This window comes from Mastigoproctus giganteus, chromosome 12, assembly GCF_048544385.1.
Source record: "Mastigoproctus giganteus isolate SK-2022 chromosome 12, ASM4854438v1, whole genome shotgun sequence".
NCBI classification, from domain to species: Eukaryota; Metazoa; Arthropoda; class Arachnida; order Uropygi; family Thelyphonidae; genus Mastigoproctus; species Mastigoproctus giganteus.
The window spans coordinates 15,944,851-15,970,883 of NC_143586.1; the positions used below are offsets into that span (position 1 = coordinate 15,944,851).

At 38.0% G+C, this 26,033-nt stretch overlaps 1 protein-coding gene across 1 annotated transcript in view; it reads right to left on the reverse strand.

Annotated features, from left to right (window-relative positions):
• The window catches only part of sdk (sidekick cell adhesion molecule), a 341,294-nt gene that overhangs the window by 297,944 nt on the left and 17,317 nt on the right, over positions 1-26,033 (reverse strand). The window contains exons 2-3 of the mRNA XM_090386436.1: positions 11,510-11,782; positions 10,928-11,212 (exon numbers count right to left, since the gene is read on the reverse strand). Of these exons, the coding sequence (XP_090242562.1) occupies positions 10,928-11,212; positions 11,510-11,782 (558 nt within the window). The remainder of the gene's footprint in view (positions 1-10,927; positions 11,213-11,509; positions 11,783-26,033) is intronic.

The window sequence follows — 26,033 nt, forward strand, 5'->3', positions numbered from 1 at the left end:
TACCTTCATCAATATCATTGATAAATATACAAAACAACAGTGGACCCAACACTGAACCCTGTGGGACTCCACTAATAACATTAGTTGACGAAGAACAGCACCCATTGATTACCACCCTCTGTCTTCTCCCACTTAACCATCCTTTTATCCATTGTAGCAGCTTACCCTTAATACCATTCTGCTCCAATTTGTACAATAGTCTTTCATGTGCAACAGTGTCAAAAGCTTTCTTGAAATCCAAATATATGATATCAAAATTATTTTTTGCATCCAGTTCCTTTGTAACCACATCATAATATCCTATCAAATTTGTCAGACAAGACTTTCCCTTAACAAACCCATGCTGTGTCTGAATTATTGCTGTGGTCTTGTCTAGATGATCCTTCAATGTATCTTTAACCAGTTACTCCATTATTTTACCCGGAACAGAAATTAAACTAACTGGTCTGTAATTACTCGTGTCACCCTTCGATCTCCCTTTGTGAATTGGGGATACATCTGCACATCTCCAGTCTGTGGGGACCTCCCCTGAGTCCAAGGATGCTCTCATAATTATTGCTAAGGGTTTGCTTAGTTGCTTTGCCACCTCCTTTAATATAACTGGATAGATCCCATCCACCCCAGGTGCTTTTCTTATGTTTGACTTCAACAATTTCTCCTCCACTTTGCTCTCAGTTATTACAAAATCATTAAGTATCCTGCTACAATTTGATAACCTTCTGCCATTTTCAAACCTTAATAATTCCTCATGTGTGAATGTAGATGCAAAATACTCATTCAGTTTGTTTGCTATCTGAGCAGGATCATCAACAGTCGAACCATCGATGTCGAGTGGACCAATCAGATTCATCCCCTTCCTTTTAGAGTTTATATAAGTAAAGAAATCCTTGCTGTTTTTCTTAGCATCTTTTGCCAAGGATTTCTCGTAATATGCCTTCACCTGCCTAACCTCCTTTGTGACCTGATTACAGACCAGCTTATATCTGCCATAGGCTTCTGAGTCGCTTGATAATTTATATGCATCCCATGCATTTTTCTTCCCTGTTACAAGTCTCATTAGTTCATTAGATAACCATTTAGGCCTAAACCTTGAACAATATTTCTTAATAGGTATGAAACTTTTAGTAGCATCCATGATTAATTCCTTGAATGCTTCCCACTTAGAATTTACTGCTGGTAACATCGTCAGTTGATCCCACTGTACAGAATTTAAAAACTTTCTGAATGGATGGATTAGGTATTCTAATCCATTCATTCAGCAAATTTGCTTTTCACCTATTCTTGAATAAGTTATAACTGTATTTTTTAAAAGGCAAGAGGCGTTATGAACCACCTATTACTTGGGACTTTGCCCATTCCTGTACTGTAGAAGAATCATATTATCTATATTATGGTGACATATATCTAAGCAAGGAGGCATTCTTTTTATTGTTACTTCATAGTACCAATTTGGCAAAACTTATCATTAAGTGAATGCCAGTTTTCTTGAAAGTCATGTTTGTGTGCGCGCGCACACACACACACACAAACACACACACACACACACACTAAAAGGATAATATTAAGAAGCTAAGTAATCGTAGAGTTTGGAGAGTACGAAAAGGAAGATAGTGTTGATTATGGATCAGGGACACTGCATTAGCAAAACGTACCCTACAGCCATAATGTGTATACATATATATAGTATGAAGAACGTGTAAAGAAGGTTTTGTTTAATCATGTTGAATCTACGATATACACCAGAAGTGAATTCTATGAAATGGATGAGTGTAGTGATATATGGTAGGATAACAAAATAAGATAGTTGGTAAGAAATTAAAATAAGAAATGAAAAGGCGACCAGAAAGGTTACATTGCAGTGTTTATCACAATTTCAGTGTCTTCGTCAGAGGCCATCCACTGAAATTATGAGAAAGACGGCAATGCTCTTGCTTCTGTTTCCGACATGTTCTGTATGCTATATGGTACGCATGTTAAGAAAGAAATTTGAAATTTTGTGGTAAGAATAAGGCCAAATAAAGTTTAATAAATGTAATACATACAGTTCATGGATGACCTTACAGAAGCAAGTAAAAAGAATTGTAAAAATGAAGTCTGAATAGGCACTAAGAAAGGACCTTACCATTACTATGTAAGGCTGCAACTGAACAAAAGACCAAGGTGACGGCATGCCAATATATTTATGTATGGGTACGCTAGCGGTACTAGTGTTAGAAAATGGTGTGAGAAAAAAAAAAAAAAAATTCATGGCATGGTGCCTGTAAGCTTGTTGGATGTATAAATTGAAATGCAATATGTGGTGATGAATGCTATTAAATACATGGTGCCCAAACTGCCCAGGATAGTTGAGAGATATATAATAGCTTACAAAGTAGCAGTGAAAAGCAGCTAAACTTTGTTAAGATGAAAAATAGATTGGGTAAAGTAAGAAGGTAGTATCCCGCATATTGCGTTCGATAAACTAATGGCTCACAGGACATAAAAAGTAGGGACAAGTAAAGCAGAAAGATGAATGAAGTAGAGGTAAGTAGTTGGGCCCAGGTAGTTCGGGGGTTGCAAACCTGTTCCTATAGATAGGACCCTGAACAAAGGTCTGGGAGTGAATACATCATGTATTAAGGTCAGTTGTGTGAGTGAGAGAAATATGATAGATAGATAATAAAATAAAAATGAAAATTAAAATTTTAATTAAATTAAATTATAAACATAGTTAATATACTGTGTTAGGCCAATTGGTGGGTACAAGTTTTCTAAGCTGTAAGACACCAAGAGGCCTAGTGTATTGTATATACACTATTTTCAAACTTGGTGTATATGGGTTTTTTGTCATCAATTATTGTTGATTATGTTATCTATATTGATGTCATATAGTTTTTTATGTTTGATTATGTTGAGGGCTTTACAAAAGTGGTAGCAAAGATATGCTGCAGGAAAAAGGTTGTTTGCCAGTTTATTGTATATATATATATATATATATATGAATATAGTAAATAAATAAATGAATATAGTAAATAAGTTAGAGCAGTTATTTTACTTAAGTAGAAGCCAAAGCAAATGTCAGTACAAACTTAACAATGGAGAAGTTAATCCAAACTCATATAAAGTTTACATATATCTTTTCTCAAAATTTTGATTATAGAAAAATCATATGTGCAGTTAGAAATACATATCACCAAAATTAAACTTTAAGAGTAGAAAAACAATTATCCTCAATAATTACTCAATGTAACATAGTTTAAGTTTGTTACATGGAATAATTATTGAAGAAGCACACCTATAAGAAACGCTTTAAGTATTTCTTATATGTATCTTGTGTGCTAAATCCAATGGTGTCATTGGTTTTTCTCTAATATTAATATTTTTTCAACATTTATATGTATTACAACATAAGTGCATAAATACCAGTGCTGTAATATATAAGAGCCTGTAGTATTCTTACAATGAAGTTTTTTTTTTGTGGATATTATATAGGTACAAAGTAGGTGAAGCATAACAATCACTAATGGCACCATGTTTTTCAGTGGATATAAAGCCTACTTTGCAATGACTATGGATTATCAAGACAAGCTGTGGCCAGTGCATTTCTGCTTTGCCAATTGCAAGTCAATGTTAGAAGGATGGTTTCAAGGTGGTCACAAATGCCTTCTGCTACAACTCAAACATGACAAGAATCCATGCTGCTACTTTTGTATGGTGGATAAAGCAAAGTTTAAAAAGTCTATAGATCAAAAAAGCTGTAATGTATTGCAACACACTATTCTTCAGGAACATTTTCACTTGCTCCAGTGCCACATGATGAAGGCATGCCAATTCTCAATCTGCCTTCAGAGAATATTCTTCAGAATTAGATGATGAATCTGGTAAAAAGGATAACCAGAATTACACCTCAGAAGCCTATTCAAGTAAGGTACCACATTTCCATAATCAGCAAGAATTGGATGTTAGTAAATAAATTGGGTCTAACAAATTCAATGGAGAACTGACAGCTTGTTTGAAAGAGTGGAATCTATGGATTCTAGCTGCAAGACTCCCATATACATAAAAAGACATTACTTATGCACATTTTTACATTATTGTATCCGTGTGCTATTATTTTGATTTGATTGACCTTCAGGAAAAAATTTGCATTAGTCACAATCAAGAAGCATGGCAATTTTCCATACAACGTTCAAATAAAAGTTTGAAAGGAGACCATGGAGACATGAAGCATGTTTTGGAGATCAAGTAGCATAAATAGTTGTTGCCTTGTTGTGGAAGTTGATAGCCTAAACAAATTTAAGGCTCAGCTGGACAGGTATTTCGAACGAACGGAGGGCTGAAATGGGAGTGGTGTTTTTTTTTTTTTTGGCTGATGCTGAATAAGCTTGCTTTCTTGCATCATATGCCTCTACTAATGCTAATGCTAAAATAGGATGCTGGGGGGGGAGCTTCAAAGTGCTAGAGATCCACCTAGGTTTACAAGGTCTTTTCACTAAGTCCCCTTGCTTTCTCTATCTTTGGAACATCAGAGCAGTACGTCAGTACTATAACAGAAGCAAATGATCTGAATGAGTTGCAACTTAGCCCACACAATGCAGAAAACAATCCCTTATTTCCAAGGAAGAAAGTCTTGCTTCCATCACTCTACATGAAGCTGGGGCTGATTAGACAATGGTTAAAGCACTCAAGCAAACACAATTTGTTTCCAAAATCATCTGAGGCAAAAGTGAAATGCAGAATATTTATTGGTCCACATATTAAGCAGATGTTTGCTTCACAAGGACTGGAAGACAAAATTGCCTGGCTGTTGTTTCACCTTGTGGTAAATGGCTTTCTTACATTAAGAATGAAAATTACAAAGAAAAAGTTGACAAGCTGATTGAAAATTACACATAATTGGAATACATGATATCAATCAAGCTCCACTACTTTCATTCTCACTTGGATTTCTTCAGACCAAATGTGATATCAGTGAAGGAGAGAGAGAGAGAGAGAGAGAGAGAGAGAGAGAGAGAGAGAGAGAGAGAGAGAGAGAGAGAGAGAGAGAGAGAGAGATATTCCACCAAGGAATATGGTGGTAAATGGAGAAGAGGTACCAAGGAAGGTGGGATGAAGCCATGATAGATAACTATAGCTGGCTCTTGGTTTGAGATGATCACACTTACCACAAAATCAAACACATTCAAAAAACAAACATGCAAGTACTCAACAAACCCATCATGAATAGCTCTAATTCTGTATGGCAGATAAGTCGAAGTTTAAAAATTCTGCAGATTCAAAAGCTGTAATGAATCCCAATATACCATCGTGTGGCATGTTGGATATATTACATTGCTACTTTAATTTGCAATTTTCTCAGCTTGTTGTTCATTTGTAGAAATTATTAATACTCTATTCCATACAGAAGGTAAACATTTTTAATAAATCTGTTATAGTATTATTGCATATTTATTTTTATTTCACATCTGAACACCATTAATACCATGAAAAAAAGTGTTATATTCTGAATCAACATAACCAAATTGACATCATCCAAATTTATTAAGAAACACCAAGAAATGAAGATAAACAGAACCTTTTTGAAAATTTGTTACATAGTGTTATTAACTATTCAAAAAATACTAACATTCTGCAAGATCATTGCAAAATTGCTTTGATAGCAAAAGTAAGGAAAAATATTGAAAGAGTCCATTCAGTAATTTTCTAAGCTATTTCTTTAATATCATATGGATACTATCAGTTAGATTTCTCAAATACAAACTTCATAATTCATATTAAAAATAAAATTCATTTGAATAAGGGATTTAAGTGCAAATTCCAAATATTTTCAGCTACTTCAAATATTTAATTTTCTGATGTATAGGTTAGTACAAATGCATCATTTTATGCAGCAACCTACTAAAATAGTTAAAACTGGCATCATTGAAGTACATGATTTAATTTAATTTCATGATATGATATTTAATTTTCTTAATTTTTTTTGTCTTGCCAAAAAAAAAATTATACCAAATATAAGATGAGAGCATCTGGTATTAGTGATGCAAGGACTGAACTTGTTCAAACATGGAAGCAGCCCACTCTGTAAAAACTTCCCACATCTGCCAAAAAAAAAAATTGCCCAGTCAATCACTTTCCCCAGTGTCAAAAAGTGACTATCTAATGCACTTTAAACTTTACAATAATCTCAAATTCAGCCACTTGGGCAGATAATTTATTCCAATAATTTACAGCATTTCTGAGGCACAAACTGAAATGGATCTTGTGTTAAAATTGGTTGACATTTCCATAAGAAATGCTAATTTCATTAATACCTCTGAGTATAATTAAATATCAATCAATCCTGATCAGATCACAAATACTAGTGATTGAATCATTGGCTTTTGAAGTTGAGGGAAAGCAAAAGTAAGGATCATCTTCAACAGACAAGCAATCTTCTTTAAACTCTGCAAAGCACTGAGAAATCTTCAAACAAAATTTCTTCTCTGAAAGCTAATTTTAACATTTGGTTGCATTTTTTGTAATTTGAAATAAAATTTGATGCAAATTCACCGCTCGGCAAACACACTCATTTTAAAATACAACAAAACATATTAAACATCTTCTATTTAATGCATGCTAATTCAGACTGACTGTGATTCGTGCATTACTATGTCTAGACGTCACCAAACAAAAACAAAAAAAACAAAAACAGGATGCAACTTGCTATGATACTGCAATTTCATTAACTTTATCATACCCGATATAATAACTATAAACATCCACAGCAGCGAAAGAACTTTAGTTTCCACTGGAGCTCCAACACAAGTTAAAGTTCATAACTTTTTAAAAATCAAGTAGATAATTTATTACGAGATCTGCCTTAAACACATCACAGGGTATCGTGACTCACACGGAAATAGCCGATGGCGATTTACGGGCGAGTCAGGATTTAATCCGTTGTGGAACCTGTGGAATGTTTTCCAAGGTCGACCTGGTGACTAATCATAGCTCACCTGGGGATTCTTTTCTTTGTGATCAATGTAAGGAGTGCACCAATCTTAAATTACAATTTGGTGCACTGATGGAACAATGAGTCACTAAAAAAAATGGGTGCTTGCCCTCGAGAATCGGAGAGCTCGTCAGGGACTCAAAACTCCAGCAATCTACCAAGTGATGCACACCCGATTCGGGCCTCAAGACAGAAAAACCAAGTGCAAACTACTCTGGTTAAAAAGGACATTGTTTTATTAGGAGACTCCATTGTCAGGGAAATGGGAAATATTTTTTGTAATAAGGATATGTGGAGTAGGACCAGGGTATGTCTGCCGGGAGCAACTATTAATGATGTCACCAACAGATTGTCAGATTTTAAGGGGGGTAAAGAGAATAATATTATTCAAGTGGGGACTAATGACATTAAACGTACACAATCTGATGATTTGTTGGAAAAATACAGGACCGTGCTGAGGAAATGCTGCGAGCTAGGCCACAATATCTACATGTGTGCAATTATGCCCAGACACAATAGGACGGATTATAGGTTAAAAGCCTTGTGGATTAACTCAAGACTTGAAGGACTCTGCGAGGCTTTAGGGGGGAAATTTCTATCAGCATGGCCCACACTTGTAGGTAGAAGGAATTTGTTTTGTAGAGACAGGATACACTTAAACAAAGGTTGTGAAAAAGTTTTTGCCAGTATTATTGAGGATACCTTAAAGGTTCAGGGAAACTGCTAGTTGTGGGGGATGTGGGTAATACTGACATGATTTATCTGATAATATTGGTCAAAGTAACTCTTGCACATACCTCAAGAGTTCTTATCTGTTTCCCCCAACTGGACATATTATCTAGATGTTCTGGGGGCAGAAACGTTTCAAGTGAGCGGGTAGCTAATGCCAGGGAAGCAAGCCTAAAAAACTTCAAGGGTTGTGTTAGGGTTGTTAAATATACAAGAACAGTAAGTCTTAATTGTTTATATAGCAATGTTAGAAGTATCCTCAATAAAATGAGCGAATTCGAACTGCTGGTTAAAACAAGTAACGCAGACATAATAGGGCTTACAGAGACGTGGTGCCACCCGGAAATTGGGGATGATGAGTTTCAGTACAGCTTGTATAATGTATTTAGGAAGGGCAGGGTAGATAGAAGGGGTGGTGGGGTAATGCTTCTTATCAGAAGCAGCCTGAGTGCGACGATTAGCTTTCCCGGATTCAGACATTTCACATGCTAGTATAGAATCTGTATGGTGTGAGATAGTTGGAAACAAAGGTATAATGCGAGTAGGAGTAATCTACAGACCAGGTGATTGTGAAGATTATGACAAAAGCCTCTACATGCAAGTGGAATGTGCAAGTAAGCGTCAATGTCTTATTATGGGTGATTTCAATTTGCCTCTAACTGATTGGAGTAAATGGGAAGGAAACTCGACATGGGGAACAAAATTTTTAAATCGATTGGATGACTGTTATTTGTATCAATATGTCAGGGAAAGTACTAGAGAAAAGAATATCCTAGACCTCATCATCACCCATGAATCAGATGACATAACAGGGCTGATAGTAGAGGAACCAATAACAGGAAGTGATCACTAAGTTCTACGGTGGATGATGATGAGAGAGGTAGCAGTAGTAAAAAGGCAAAGGAATGGGTTTTAATTTCAGAAAAGGAAATTACGATGCCTTAAGGTACTACATGGCCTCTATTAACTGGGTAGATATCACGCAGAGAATGAATACAATTGAACTTTGGTATGCTTTTAAAACATTAATCACAGATGCCTTGAATGCGTATTTACCATTAAAAAAATACTCCACGAGGAGGGTTCCATGTTGGATGAATAGTGAAGTTGCCACATTACTTGAGCAGAAAAAGGTGGCATGGAAAGGTTACAGAGCAATAAAAAGTACTGAAGCCTATAACAGCTACAAGATTATCTGTAATACAGCCACAGAAAAGGTTCGACAGGCAAAGGAGGTTTATGAGAAATCACTAGCAAAACAGAGCAAAGGGGGGGGTGGATAAGGAATTCTTCACATATATAAATGCCAAGAAGAGCAGGACAAACCAGATCGGACCTTTACATAAGGGAAAGGGGATAGTATTAAATATGCCAGCTGCCGTTGCAGATGAACTCAACAGTTATTTTGCATCAATATTTACAAATGAAAAACCTTTTGTGGCAATGGGAAATTGTGGGAGAGAAGTTGAAAAATATGTAATTAATGATACTGAAATTTTGCAAGATTATTTAATGAAAAAACTTTCAAGCCTACAGGCCAGTAAGGCTCCTCGAGTTGATGGAATATGCCCTATAATCTTAAGGGAGGTGGCAAGTGAGTGCATTGAACCATTGAGGCTAATTATGCGAGCATCACTAGACTCTGGGGAGATTCCCTTGGATTGGAAAAGTGCCAATGTATCTCCCATACATAAAGGTGGCTCTAAGAGTGACGTGGGAAATTATTGACCTGTCAATCTGATTTTAGTAGTAGGGAAAATCATGGAGGCAATGATCAAGGGTGGAATTGATTATCATTTCGATAGAATTGAAATTCTCAAGGATACTCAGCATAGTTTTGTAAAGGGAAAATCATGTTTATCAAATCTGGTTCGCTATTTCGCTAAATCCAACTCACGAGCTGGATTTAGGGAATAATTTCGACATTGTTTATTTAGATTTCAGCAAAGCTTTTGACTCTGTCCCACATGAGGGGTTGCTTTATAAGCTGGAATAGGTTGGAATCACTGGGAAAATCCTTAGATGGATAGCAGGATGGCTTCAGAGCAGGAGGCAGAGGGTTGTGATAAATGGCCATTCCTCAGATTGGGTTGATGTAAAAAGTGGGGTTCCCCAAGGATCAGTATTAGGACCACTGTTGTTTTTAATTTTCATAAACGACATCGATGAAGGGATAGAGGGCATGATGTCTAAATTTGCAGATGATGTTAAAATTGGTAGAGTAGTTAACGATCACTGTCAAAGCTGAGCTTCTTCAGAGAGACCTAGATAGACTTCAGGAATGGTCAGAAAAATGGCAGCTATGCTTTAATCCAACAAAGTGTAAGGTATTACACCTGGGAAACAGTAATCCCAAAATAACTTATTCACTTGGTGGAGTTCAACTAAACCCAGTACTGGAGGAAAGGGACTTGGGTGTTACGATACGGTCAGACATGAAATTCTCTGAGCATTGTAAACAGGTTGCAAGGAAGGACTGTGGTGTCCTATCGATGATCTATCAAACCTTTGCAAATAGAGATAGGGACTTGATAATCCCATTATATAAGGCTTTTGTTAGACCACACTTGGAATGCTGTGTTCAAGTATGGAGACCGCACCTAAAGAAAGATATCGAGCTTCTTGAAAGGGTGCAAAGACGGGTAACTTGCCTGGTGAGATCGGCAAAAGGGCGTCCTTATAAAGAAAGACTTCAAATATGTGGGTTGCAGAGTTTGGAAACTAGACACCTTAGGGGAGATTTGATTGAAGTGTTTAAGACTCTGAGAGGCATCAGTAAAATGAATGAGGACAAAATTTTCAAGATTATAAATGATGCTAGAACTAGGGGACATAAATTCAAGTTACGGGGAGAAATGTTTAGATTGGACTGCAGGAAGTTTTATTTTAGTCAGCGAGTTATAAATTACTGGAATAAGTTGCCTACATGGGTGGTAGAGGCTGACAGTTTGGGGAAATTCAAGGGTCATCTGGATAGTACCTTCGGGTGAGGGAAGCGCATAGTATGATAGGTTTAATTTCCTTTTCTTTTATTAATTATTACTATTTATTTATTATTTTTTTTTTTATATATCATTATTTTATTCGTTTTTTTTTTTCTTTTGACTGGTGCCGCTTATGCTGCACCAGTCAAAAGAAAAAAAAAACGAATAAAATATATCCATAGGCTTTCTTGCACCACGGCCATTACTAATACTAATAAACATCATATGAGCACACTCTAAAACATACCAATAACAGAAAGATTAAATATCCCTCCAGTAACTTCACGACCAACTTGAGCATTTGTTAATACTGCTTGATAGAGACCAGAATCCCTCTGCTCTGTAGAAAGAATAACTAACCAACTATTAAGAGTAGTAGCATATTTCATTCCATGAAGTCTTCCTTGGCCTACATGATGCCAAGACACTGTAGGTGAAGGAACACTTTCCAATGAAAGAGGTACAAGAATAGCTGCCTCTCCAGCTTGGACGGATAGCGTGGTGTTCAGCAGATCAGTTTCTTCTCCCATAACTATAAAAGGAAAATCATTATCTTAAAAAAAAATTCATTAAACATATTGTTTTTATTTTATTTTTCTGGCTCAGCTAAAATTTAAATAAATTTATTTAAATTTGAAATTGAATGTATAATTGCTAATATAATTTAGCATTCTGTTAAAAAGTTATTCCATTTACTTTTACAGCCATTAATTTATCCCTACAACCAAAAGAAAGCTTTTGCAGAGAATTAATATGATCTAATTCAATTCAGTTTGTGATTAAGTTTGCATAAACTGAAAAATCCTGGTATATAATTCACTGAACTTACAAGCTACTGTTAAGATAGTCTTTTCACTGAAAACAGCTCCAGCTGCATTTTTGGCTATACACTGATATTCCCCAGCATTTTCTCTGGTAATCAATGGTATTCTCAATAACGGATCTTGAGAAAAATTTCCTAAAGGCTGTCCATTTTTAAGCCATCGGTATTCAGGAGGAGGGAATCCAATAGCTTGGCACTGAAGAATCTTGGCCTGCCGTTCTGTTACAATTCCACTTGAAAAGGATGGTTGCACTACGAAATGTGGTGCAGACTGTTGATCTAAAATAAATAATACAATAAATGCCTTCTGTATTCTTCTAATAAATGTAATACTTACAATATTTACATATGAAAAATTCAAGCATATATAAAACACCTAATTGTGATTAATGCTGAAAAGATGAATGAATTTTTCATACCACACTAAGGTATGAGAAATATTTATGGATTACAACCTGACAACAGAAGAAAACTATTTTAAGCACAGCGGAAGCACTGCAAAAGCAAAAATAAGAGTAGGAGTGTGTTATAGGCCTAATGACTCAAATGAGTACAATGAACAATTGTACAGAGAAATAGAGTGGGCTAGTAAATCAGAATGTCTTATAATGGGGGATTTTAACTTCCCAGATATTGACTGGAACTTGTGGGCTGGTCACTCACACACACTAGTAAGACTTTTCGGGATTTATTGGATGATTGTTTTTTGCAGCAGCATGTTCGAGAGGCAACCAGAGAGGGTAATACTCTTGATCTGGTTATCAGCAGTGATTATTCTTGTATTAAGAATTTGCAGATAAAGGAACCACTAGGTGGCAGTGATCACATTGTACTGATGTGGGATTTACTTAAAGATATAATTACCATCAGGTGTAAAGGAAAGGGTTTTTGCTTCCGTAAATGACAGTGGTCTCAGACAGTTTTTAAATTCTGTACAGTGGGATCAACTGACGATGTTACCAAAAGTAAATTCTAAGTGGGAGCATTCAAGGAATTAAACGTGGATGCTACTAAAAGTTTCATACCTATTAAGAAATATTGTTCACGGTTTTGGGTTGCATATAAATTATCAAGTGACTCAGAAGCCTATGGCAGATATAAGCTAGTCTGTAATCAGGTCACAAAGGAGGTTAGGCAGGTGAAGGCAGATTACAAGAAATCTTTGACAAAAGATGCTAAGAAAAACAGCAAGGATTTCTTTACTTATATAAACTCTAAAAGGAAGGAGATGAATCTGATTGGTCCACTTGATATCGATGGTTCCACTGTTGATGATCCTGCTCAGATAGCAAAGAAACTAAATGAGTATTTTGCATCTATATTCACACATGAGGAGTTATTAAGGTTTGAAAATGGCAGAAGGTTATCAAATTGTAGCAGGGTGCTTAATGATTTTGTACTAACTGAGAGCAAAGTGGAGGAGAAATTCTTGAGGTTAAACATAAGAAAGGCACCTGGGGTGGATGGGATCTATCCAGTTATATTACAGAAGGCGGCAAAGCAACTAAGCAAACCCTTATCCATAATTATGAGAGCATCCTTGGACTCAGGGGACGTCCCCACGGACTGGAGATGTGCAAATGTATCCCCAATTCACAAAGGGGGATCAAAGGGTGACACGAGTAATTACAGACCAGTTAGTTTAACTTCTGTTCCGGGTAAAATAATGGAGTCACTGGTTAAAGATGCATTGCAGGATCATCTAGACAAGATTGCAGCAATAATTCAGACACCGCATGGGTTTGTTAAGGGAAAGTCTTGTCTGACAAATTTGATAGGATATTATGATTGGTTACAAAGGAACTGGATGCAAAAAATAATTTTGATATCATATATTTGGATTTCAGGAAAGTTTTTGACACTGTTGCGCATGGAAGACTATTGTACAAATTGGAGCAGAATGGCATTAAGGGTAAGTTGCTACAATGGATAAAAGATGATTGAGTGGGAGCAGACAGAGGGTGGTAATTAATGGGTGCTGCTCTTTGTGGACTAATGTTATTAGTGGAGTCCCACAGGGTTCGGTGTTGAGTCCTGTTGTTTTGTATATTTATCAATGATATTGATGAAGGTATATCAGGCTCAGTGTTGAAGTTTGCAGATGATACAAAGGTTGGCAGGGTTGTTAATGACAGTAATGGCAGTGTGCTACTGTAACAGGATCTAGAAAATTTGGGCAGATGGGCTAAGAAGTGGTAACAGAAGTTTAACCTTGACAAATTCAAAGTACTGCATATGGGTGGAAGTAACCCCAGAGAAAAGTACCAACTGTGTGGTACTACACTTAAGGTGGTAGAAAATGAAAAAGACCTGGGAGTAATTGTGCAGTCAGATATGAAGTTTTCTGAGCAATGCAAATAGGCTGCCAGGGCAGGTCATGGGGTTTTGTTAATGATATATAGGAATTTTGCTAGCAGGGAAAAGTCATTGGTCGGGCCACGCCTTGAGTTCTGTGTACAGGTCTGGAGGCCTCATTTTAGGAAGAATGTAGATTTGCTTGAGCATGTACAGAGAAGGGCAACAAGATTGGTGAGGGGAATGAATGGATCCTCTTAACAATAGAGGCTTAAGTTCTGAAAATTGCAGTGGCTGGAGACTAGGCACCTATGCGGTGATCTGATTGAGATGTATAAGGCCTTGAATGGGTTGAGCAAGCTGAATTCTGATGGGATCCTTCCACTTGTTCAGATTACGAACCTAAGGGGGCATAAATTCAAATTAAGAAAAGACAGATGTAGAATAGATGTGCGGAAATTTGTCTTTAGCCACCGGGTGGTTAACAGCTGGAACAAGCTTCCATCTGTCGTTGTGGAAGTTGATAGGTTAAATAAATTTAAGGAGGAACTGGACAGTCATTTGGAGGGAATGGTGTGTGTTTTTTTGTTTTTTTTTGGCTGATTCTGCATAAGCTCATACACTTGCTTTCTTGCATCACATGCCACTACTACTACTATATTGTGTTGTGTTTTTCTGCAAGTTTGTACAAGTGTGTCGTTAAAAAAAAAAAAAAAAAATCTAAAATGGAATGGCTAAAAGAAAATAACTAAAATAAGAGGAACTGAGAGAAATTGCTGGAATTTACAACTAAGTAGAGTTAAACTTCTCACAGACACACCGCTCTCGAGTTTTTTTCAGAAGTTCAACTTTATCTGTTATGGACAATGAATAGTGTTTGCGATTTACACCACGAGAGGCACTTCCTTTATGCATTGGAACCATGGCTGGGGGAGCAGGTTATAATAATAAATGCAGAAAAACAAGTAGGAATGGCTTGCGAGTGTTTAAGAGTTCGTACCAACAGCTGATGCTGCAACCAACGCCACCAAAACAGTAGTGGCAGGTCGGTGCACTGACCTGGGAAATTTGAAATTAGATTTGCGGAAATTATGTCCGAATTAGCGGTGGAACCGAATTACCGGTGGCCAGATTAGTGATGGTCAACCTGTACCGAAAATACTACATTTTACCAGTTATTATTGAATAACTGGTAAAATGTGGTATTATTGAATAACTGGTAAAATTTGATGATGTGCTTTTCAATGTAATCAGACTTTAAGCCTTATTCAATAATAACTATAAAATTTGGTATTTTGCATTTTGTAAATATGGAATTATTATGATTATTATTAGCTTTGCTTTATACAGGGTGTTTCAAAAATGGTCAATAATTTAAAGGTGAAAAGTACAAACTCCGCTGAACGGAAGTTTTTTAGCCATATTTAGCCGCTTATTGAATATTTTTTGCATCAAATTGTTTTTTGTGAGTGGCTTGTAGACCTAGTAAGGATCGTTAGTTTATTCTGAATTTAGAAAGCGAGATTTGAAAGTTAATTAATACTTAAGTGTCCATAGTTCGTAAGTAACTTCCCGCCTTTGTCTTGGCATACGATCGTTATATATCGAACCTAGATAGCATTAGTATAGTATAGGTTATAATATTTTCAGTGATCTGTAAAATCTATTAAACTTGCTGAACTTCGTTGGCATTTAAATTGTACTTTTAATTAAATACATATACCGACTTAGATTACAAACGTAACATAATTAATTAATACATAACTGATATGGAAGTTATATAAAGGGAACTCGGAGATAATTAATACATGACACTAAAAAAAATATATATCCCGTTATAACTGTGTTGGGAGATAAGTTAGGCTTATAAACTGAAATTAAAATTTTATTTAAATTAAAAGAAATCATGACTCAGACCAGAGCAGCAAAACAAAAGGCTCAAGCTAATGGAAGTGCTGTGGCTCAGAGGAGAACTGAGGGGGGCAGTTGCCTTCTGAATCACAGCCTTCTAAAATGCACAGCTTGCATGATGTTTGTGGAGCATTCAGGTACAGGACATGATATTGCCATGGGGGATGTGTGCGCGATGCAAGGAGTGTATCAAAATCAGGCAACAACTCAGCGTTCTTATGGGCCTATATGAGAGCTTGAAGGACAGGGTGGATGCCCTCAAAGGAACTAAATTGAGGGGCCCATCAAGCTCTCAGCTGCCCACATCAACGCCAGAGCTTGCACTTGGTCATCGCGCAACACAGTGGCAACCCCCAAGGCAGAATGCGCTGGTCCCAAAGGAACTAGTAGTTGTTGGTGACTCTATTGTCAGGGAAACGGGGAACATGCTTTGTAAAATGGATAGGTGGAACAGGACCAGGGTATGTCTGCCAGGGGCAAAGGTTGATGACGTTGTAGAGCAGATATCATCTTTTAAGGGCACAAAAGGTGATATAGTTGTACACATTGGCACTAATGATATCAAGAGTAGGAGACCGGCAGAATTGCTTAACAAGTACAGGTCACTGTTGAAAAACAGCCGTGAAATAGGGTTGAATTTGAAAGTGTCTACAATTCTGCCCAGACACGATAGGAGGGAGTATATGATGAGAGCCTTGTCGATCAATTCGGCCCTGGAAAGATTATGTAAGGCTCAAGGGGTAGAATTTTTTTCAGCATGGACTGTACTTGTTAACAGGAGAGACTGCTTCTACAGGGATGGGATACACTTAAATAGAAAGAGTGCAAGAATATTTGCTGATGCTATCGAGGCAGTGTTAGGTGGGTCGGAAAACTGCTAGCTTGGGGGGGAGACAAAGACAAATAGATTAACAGTAGCCACTTGCAGAGGTGAAAGAGATTCTTGCACTGCTTCTATTGGAATGAGCAGAAGCCTGAAAAACAAGATGCAGGATATTTCAGAGACTGCTGGGAGTCATTGCGGTACAAGTAAACACATGGGTTGTGTTAGGGTAGCTAAGAATAGAAATAGGTGCATGTATACTTGCGTGTACACCAATGCTAGGAGTTTAGTAAATAAATTTCATGAATTTGAGGTATTGCTCAAAACATCAAAGGCAGATATTGTTGGGATATCAGAGACGTGGTGTCACACAGATATAAGGAATGCAGAATTGGAATTAGGGGAGTACAACGTCTACAGAGAGGATAGACTGGATAGGAAGGGAGGAGGGGTTATGCTATTAGTTAAAAAACACATAAAATCCAAGGAAGTGAAGCCAGTGGACATCGCTGGACAGTGCAGTGTCGAGTCAGTTTGGTGTGACATAAGCATTGGGAGATCAAAATTGAGAGTAGGAGTGTGCTATAGGCCTAATGACTCTGATGAGTATAATAAGAAACTGTACAGGGAAATAGAGTGGGCCAGTAAATCAGAGAGCCTTATAATGGGAGATTTTAATTTCCCAGATATTGACTGGAATTTGGAGGCTTGTCACTCACACACTAGCAAGGCTTTTGTGGATTTATTGGATGATTGTTTTCTACATCAGCATGTTCCGGAGGCAACTTGAGGGAGGAATACTCTTGATTTGATTATCAGCAGTGATTCTTCATGCATTAAGTATCTGCAGATAAATGAACAACTAGGTGGCAGTGATCACGGTGTGCTGAAGTGAGATTTACACAAAGAGGTAACTACCATTAGGGGTAAAGGGAAGGGTTATTGCTTTCGTAAAGGCGACTACGATGGACTGAGACAGTATTTAAATTCTATACAGTGGGACCAACTGATGATGTTACCAACAGCAAATGCAAAATGGGAAGCATTCAAAGAACTTATCTTAGAAGCTACTAGGCTTTACATACCAACTAAGAAATATTGTTCAAGGTTTAGGCATAAATGGATGTCAGATGAACTGATGAGGCATATGGCAGAGAAGAAACATGCATGGGATACATACAAATTAACACAACACAGAAGCCTATGATAGATACAAGTTGATCTGTAACCAAGTTACAAAGGAGGTTAGGCAGGCGAAGGCAGATTACGAGAAATCTTTGGCAAGGGATGCAAAGAAAAACAGCAAAGAGTTCTTTATTTATGTAAACTCTAGAAGGAAGGGGATGAATCAGATTGGTCCACTTGATATCGATGGGTCAACTGTTGATGATCCTGCTCAGGTAGCTAACAAACTAAATGAATATTTTGCATCGACATTCACACATGAGGAGTTATTTAGCGAGAGGAAAGCCAGAGGTGTATTCAACTCTAGCAGTAAGCTAGAGAATCTTGTAATAACTGAGAGTAAAGTGGAGGAGAAATTGTTGAAGATAAACACAAGAAAGGCACCTGGGGTGGATGGTATCTATCCAGTTATATTAAAGGAGGCAGCAAAGGAAGTAAGCAAACCCTTAGCCATAATTATGAGAGCTTCCTTGGACTCAGGGGAGATACCCACATACTGGAGATGTGCAAATGTGACCCTAATTCACAAAGGAGGATCAAAGGCTGACACAAGTAATTATAGACCTGTGAGTTTAACTTCTGTTCCAGGAAAATTAATGGAGGCACTAGTTAAAGAAGCACTGCACGATCATTTAGACAAGTCTTCAGCTATAGCTCGGACACAGCATGGTTTTTTTAAGGGGAAGTCTTGCCTGACAAATTTGATTGGATACTATGATGCAGTCACAAAGGAACTGGATGCAGGGAATAGCTCTGATATTATATACTTGGATCTTAGAAAGGCTTTTGATACTATTGCACATGGAAGACTGCTGCACAAATTGGAGCAGTGTGACATTGGAGGCAAATTGCTGCTGTGGATAAAGGGGTGGTTGAGGGGGAGAAGACAGAGTGGTAATCAATGGACACTGCTCGTCGTGGACTAATGTTATTAGTGGAGTCCCTCAGGGCTCAGTGTTGGGTCCATTATTGTTTTCTGTATTCATAAATAATATTGATGATGGTATATCAAGCTTAATGTCGAAGTTTGCAGACGATACAAAGGTAGGCAGGGTTGTCAAGGACACTACTGACACTATGCTGCTGCAACAGGATCTGGAAAGGTTGAGCAGATGGGCTGAGAAGTGGCAAATGAAGTTTAACATTGACAAATGTAAAGTACTACACATGGGAAATAGCAACCCCAGAGCAATGTATCAACTCTGTGGTACTACACTGACAGTGGTAGAGAACGAAAGGGACCTGGGGGTGGTTGTGCAGGCAGATATGAAGTTCTCTGAGTAGTGCAGACGGGCTGCAAGAATAGCTCATGGTGTATTGTCAATGATATATAGGAATTTTTCTAACAGGGATAAGGAGGTGATTATTCCCTTGTATAAGGCAATGGTCAGGCCACACCTAGAGTACTGTATACAGGTCTGAGGGCCTCATTTCAAGAAGGATGTAGAGCTGCTGGAACGAGTACAGAGAAGGGCAACAAGATTAGTGAATGGAACAAAGGGGTGCTCTTATGAAGAAAGGCTTAAGTTTTGCAAATTACAGTGTCTGGAGACTAGGCACCGGCAAGGTGATCTGATAGATGTGTATAAAGCCTCGAATGGTTTGAGCATGCTCAATGCTGATGGGATTCTTCCTCTCACTCAGAATAATCACCTGAGAGGGCATAAATTCAAATTGAGGAAAGACAGATGTAGGATAGATGTGCGGAAATTTGCCTTTAGCCAGCAGGTGGTTGGTTGGTGGAACAGACTTCCATCCCTTGTTGTGGAAGTTGATAGCCTAAATAAATTTAAGGCTCAGCTGGACAGGTATTTTGAACGAACAGAGGGGTGAAGTGGAAGTGGTTTTTTTTTTTTTTTTGGCTGATGCTGCATAAGCTTGCTTTCTTGCATCAAATGCCTCTACTAATGCTAATAACTAGTTCCTTTGGAACCAGAGCATTTTGCTTGGAGATTGGCGCTGTGTTGCCTGATTCCCAGGAGTGAGCTTTGGCATTGAGTCGGGCAGCTGAGAGCTTGACGGGCCCCTCATATTAATTTTTTCTAGGGCATCTACCCTACACCTCAAGCTCTCATAGAGGCCAAGTAGAACGCTGAGTTGACGCCTAATTTCTAGCCACTCTCTGAACCTGGCACACACAAAGACATCCTCCTTGGTTAGATCATGTTCTGTTCCAGAGAGTTCGGCAAACATTTCACAAGTTTGGAAAACTTGTATCTTGGGGGGATACAAGGACTAATAGATTAACAGTAGCCACTCGCAGAGGTGAAAATGATTCTTGCACTGCTTCTATCGGAATGAGCAGAAGCCTGGAAAACAAGATGGAGGATATTTCAAAGACTGCTGGGAGTCATTGCAGTACAAGTAAACACATGGATTCTGTTAGTGTAGCTAAGAATAGGAACAGGTACGTGTATACTTGCGTGTACACCAATGCTAGGAGTGTGGTAAATAAATTTGATGAATTTAAGGTATTGCTCAAAGCATCAAAGACGGATATTGTTGGGATATCAGAGACGTGGTGTCACACAGATATAAGGGATGCAGAACTGCAATTTGGGGAGTACAATGTCTACAGAAAGGATAGACAGGATAGGAAGGGGGGAGGGGTTATGCTATTAGTTAAGAAACACATAAAACCAAGGAAGTGAAGCCAGTCGACATCGCTGGACAGTGCAGTGTGGAGTCAGTTTGGTGTGACATAAACATTGGGAGATCAAAATTGAGAGTAGGAGTGTGCTATAGGCCTAATGACTCTGATGAGTATAATAAGAAACTGTACAGGGAAATAGAGTGGGCCAGTAAATCAGAGAGTCTTATAATGGGGGATTTTAATTTCCCACATAGTGACTGGAATTTGTGGGTTGGTCACTCACACACTAGCAAGGCTTTTGGGGATTTATTGGATGATTGTTTTCTACATCAGCATGTTCGGGAGGCAACTAGAGGGAGTAATACTCTTGATTTGATTATCAGTAGTGATTCTTCATGCATTAAGAATCTGCAGATAAAGGAACCACTAGGTGGCAGTGATCACAGTGTGCTGTAGTGAGATTTTCACAAAGAGGTGACTACCATCAGGGGTAAAGGGAAGGGTTTTTGCTTTCATAAAGGCGACTACCATGGTCTGAGACTATTTAAATTCTATACAGTGGGACCAACTGATGATGTTACCAACAGCAAATTCAAAATGGGAAGCATTCAAAGAACTTATCTTGGAAGCTACTAGGCTTTACATACCAACTAAGAAATATTGTTCAAGGTTTAGGCCTAAATGGATGTCAGATGAACTAATGAGACGTATGGCAGAGAAGAAAAATACATGGGATATACATAAATTAACATGTGACACAGAAGCCTGTGATAGATACAAGTTGATCTGTAACCATGTTAAAAAGAAGGTTAGGCCGGCGAAGGCAGATTACGAGAAATCTTTGGCAAAGGATGCAAAGAAAAACAGCAAAGAGTTCTTTACTTATGTAAACTCTAGAAGGAAGGGGATGAATCAGATTGGTCTACTTGATACTGATGGTTCAACTGCTGATGATCCTGCTCAGGTAGCTAACAAACTAAATGAATATTTTGCACAACTCTGGCAGTAAGCTAGATAATCTTGTAATAACTGAGAGTAAAGTGGAGGAGAAATTGTTGAAGATAAACACAATAAAGGTACCTGGGGTGGATGGGATCTATCCAGTTATATTAAAGGAGGCAGCAAAGGAAGTAAGAAAACCCTTAGCCATAATTATGAGCTTCCTTGAACTCGGGGGAGGTACCCATAGACTGGAGATGTGCAAATGTGACCCCAATTCACAAAGGAGGATCAAAGGTTGACACAAGTAATTATAGACCTGTGAGTTTAACTTATGTTCCAGGAAAGTTAATGGAGGCACTGGATAAAGGAGCCCTGCAGGATCCTCTAGACAAGACTTCAGTTATAGCTCGGACACAGCATGGTTTTGTTAAGGGAAAGTCTTGCCTGACCAATTTGATTGGATACTATGATACAATCACAAAAGAACTGGATGCAGGGAATAACTTTGATATTATATACTTGGATCTTAGAAAGGCTTTTGATACTGTTGCACATGGAAGACTGCTGCACAAATTGGAGCAGTGTGGCATTGGAGGCAAATTGCTGCTATGGCTAAAGGGGTGGTTGAGGGGGAGAAGACAGAGAGTGGTAATCAATGGACACTGCTCATCGTGGACTAATGTTATTAGTGGAGTCCCTCAGGGTTCAGTATTGGGTCCATTATTGTTTTCTGTATTTATAAATGATATTGATGATGGTATATCAAGCTTAATGTCCAATTTTGCAGACGATACAAAGGTTGGCAGGGTTGTCAAGGACACTACTGACACTATGCTACTGCAACAGGATCTGGAAAGGTTGAGCAGATGGGCTGAGAAGTGTCAAATGAAGTTTAACATTGACAAATGTAAAGTACTACATATGGGAAACAGCAACCCCAGAGCAACGTATCAACTCTGTGGTACTACACTGACAGTGGTAGAGAATGAAAAGGACCTAGGGGCAATTGTGCAGACAGGCTGCAAGAGTAGCTCATGGTGTCTTGTCAATGATATACAGGAATTTTTCTAGCAGGGATAAGGAGGTGATTATTCCCTTGTATAAGGCAATGGTCAGGCCACACCTTGAGCACTGTATACTGGTCTGGAGGCCTCATTTCAAGAAGGATGTAGAGCTGCTGGAATGAGTACAGAGAAGGGCAACAAGATAAGTGAATGTAACAATTCGTTGCTCTTACGAAGAAAGACTTAAGTTTTGCAAATTACAGTGTCTAGAGACTAGGCACCAGTGAGGTGATCTGATCTGATAGAGGTGTATAAAGCCTTGAATGGCTTGAGCATGCTCAATGCTAATGGGATTCTTCCTCTTGCTCAGAATAATCACCTGAGAGGGCATAAATTGAAATTGAGGAAAGACAGATGTAGGATAGATGTGCGGAAATTTGCCTTTAGCCAGCAGGTAGTTGGTTGGTGGAACAGACTTCCATTCCTTGTTGTGGAAGTTGTTAGCCTAAATAAATTTAAGGCTCAGCTGGACAGGTATTTCGAACGAACGGAGGGGTGAAGTGGAAGTGTTTTTTTTGGCTGATGCTGCATAAGCTTGCTTTCTTGCATCATATGCCTCTACTAATGCTAATGCTAAGTTGCACATTTTGTTTAGGCTGTGATGCGTTGGAGAATTGCCCCCCCCCCCTCAGTTCTCCCAGAGTCACAGCACTCCTGCCACTTTGTGCCCGTTGCTTTGCTGCTCTAGTCTGGGTCATGATATTTTAAATTAAAAAGATCAATAAATTTAATTAATTAATTGTGAATACTACACTATCTACAGGGCTTTCCAATAGTAATGCTCGATTTTTGTAACGCAATAAAACAAATTGTGAGAGTGATAGTGATCTATTTTTATTTTTATTATGAAGTATATGTGTTAACATTATGTTTTAAAAATTATATCAGATAAATGTCCGCCGCGGCTTTGTCTGGTTTGGTTAATCCTGGATACCCAATTGATGACGACGTTATCGCATAAAAGTGGCTCAATTTCAGCAATAACGCGCCTAATGTAACTTTTTCGGAATGTAGTGGGACCTCATGAATCTCCCGTGGGTTTTCGTCGCTCCAAATTCGGCAATTTTGCTTGTTAACAAAGCCACTTAACCAGAAATGAGCCTCGTCACTAAACATTATTTTTCGCCCAAAATCAGGATCGACCTCCAACTGCTCTAGCGCCCAATCAGCGAATGCACGCCGCTGCGCATGATCGTTGGGCTTTAGTTGTTGGGTTAATTGCACTTTATAAGGGTGAAGCCCTAAGTCCTTATGCAGGATTCGCCAAGTTGTCGTCGAAGACAGGCCAAGTTCTTGAGCCCGATGCGGAATGGACTGTTGCGGATTCTCACGCACACTTTCCCGGACTGCAGCAATATTTTCAACGGATCTTGCGTTTCGCTGACGTACAGGCACTTTCAGATTTGCCACAGACCCAGTTGCTTCGAATTTGTTTATTAAACGGCGAATTGTGGATTCTGAAGGACGTTCGTCGACACCATAAACTGCACGAAGTGCACGAAACATTTGACGAGTAGAACATTGGTTTTGATTTTTTACAATTTCGACTCGTTGCTCAGTGGTGCAACGCTCCATAATAAAATGCAGAGACTAACTGAATACGGCTACCAAAGATACCACCTGTGTGACTGTCGACTTCGTCATGCGCTGTTGCCAAACATCGAGCGTTACTATTGGAAAACCCTTTATTAGAATCCTAAATGCAGTGATGCGTATTACGCTATATAATTATACGTTAGAGCTGGCTAATTACCACAATTAAAAATTTGAATTCCCTACTACTCTATACAAAAACAATGCCTGCAAGATTTGAACAAAATCACAGTATTAAGTAGTAATCTACAAAAACTCTTTATCTAAATTAAAAATAACCAGCGTAACAATAACTATAAGACTACGTATAAAGTACAATATAAAATAACAATTAGGTAAATAAAAAGGCAAACACATTGCTTTTTCGAAGCCTATAATTCACAGCTGTAATTTTTAAAGAGAGTTAGCACCCTCCTGTATTATCCATCTATATAATGGATAATACAGTGAGCTAACGAACTTGTTTTCACAAAATCTTTAACAATACTGACAAACTTATTGCAACATTTGAGAGTTTATTTTATCGCAATTGGTTTTATTGCAGCGCTTGCCGCACGTGCAATAAACTGATCACAAATGACCTTCATATATGTATGCCCTAATAGCATCACACGTATGTGACCGACCCACGGCTTCTCAAGAAATAAAGTAACCTTCTGGGCCACATCGTCCACATATATGTGAAACAAAAAGACTTTTTTTTTTTTTTTTTGATATTTTAAGCGAAAAAACGACAACACTGATACTAAATATTTTTTGGCCCCTAAGGAATTTTTTCTTTAAACTAGCTTGGCAGTCAACGTGTTAAAGGTAGGATGTATGTGCTAAAATAACCATCTGTGATCCGGCAAACTCACTAATCCGGCATCCCACAGGTCCCAATGCTGCCAGATTAGTGATGGCCGACCTGTATTTTTTGATATTTTAGATTTTGTAAATATGGACTGCGAATTTTGTCACTGCCAATTTTGTTTTTGAATTTTAATTTGTAGTGATAGGTACCATTTTATGCTATATTTATTGAATTTGTATATATATATATATATAATATATATACAAATTCAATAAATATAGCATAAAATGGTACCTAACAGTCAGAGGAGTTCACAAGATAGACAGAATACAAGAAACAGCACTGTATTTAGCAGTCACGAGCTTGAACCCTGGTCACTCAAGGCACGTGTACTTATGCACCCACACACCTGACCACTCGACTACAGTGGCCATATATACATAACGGCCAGGATTGCAGGCAAAATACCAACATGTGTCTTCATTTCTGAAGTAAACCACAAGCCAAAGAGTAAAAAGCATAAACATAAATAAAAATAAGAAAATTTTATTGTTACCAAAATAAAGGAGAATGAAAATAAAATTTTTGTGAGCAACCCGGCCTCGGACAAGATGAAAATTTCATCTTGTCCGACACCGGTTTTCTGTTGCATGGCAGCATCCTTGTTTTGTCAATTCTCTAATTATTTATCTCTAATTATACATTTTTTGTTATCTTCTATCACTCTCTAGCTCCCTCTTTTTTTTTTTTCATTTTATTTTAGCATTTACTTTACAAGTTTAGCATTTACTGCCTTTGACTACTTCCTCTTTTTTCCATTTTTCTGTCTTCTTGTTTCCACTTTCTTGTTATTCTATTCACCATACACACACACGATATATCATACCTGATTTATTAATCTTGTATTCAATAAACCATTTTATCAACTGTATACCTCTTTTCTATGCAACTCTTTAAACATTACCTTTAAAGGGTTACATTAAATATAGTGCGTATATATATATATATATATATATATATATATACAGCGATAAGCCAAAACATTATGACCTGGGAGTCGTCGTCATGCAAATCGAAGCAACTACAGGTGAACTACGGGCATGCACGGGTCGGAACATGGTATAAAAAACACCCGATATGGAGCTCCGTTAATCAGTGTTAGCCTTGTTCTTCAGATGGAAAAGGCAGCAGACTTAAGCGAGTTTGACAAAGACCAAATTGTAATGGCCAGACGACTGGGTCAGAACATATCCAAAACAGCACAGCTGGTGGGGTGCTCACAGTCAGCCGTAGTTAGCACCTACCGAAAGTGGTCCGAGCAGGGGGAACCC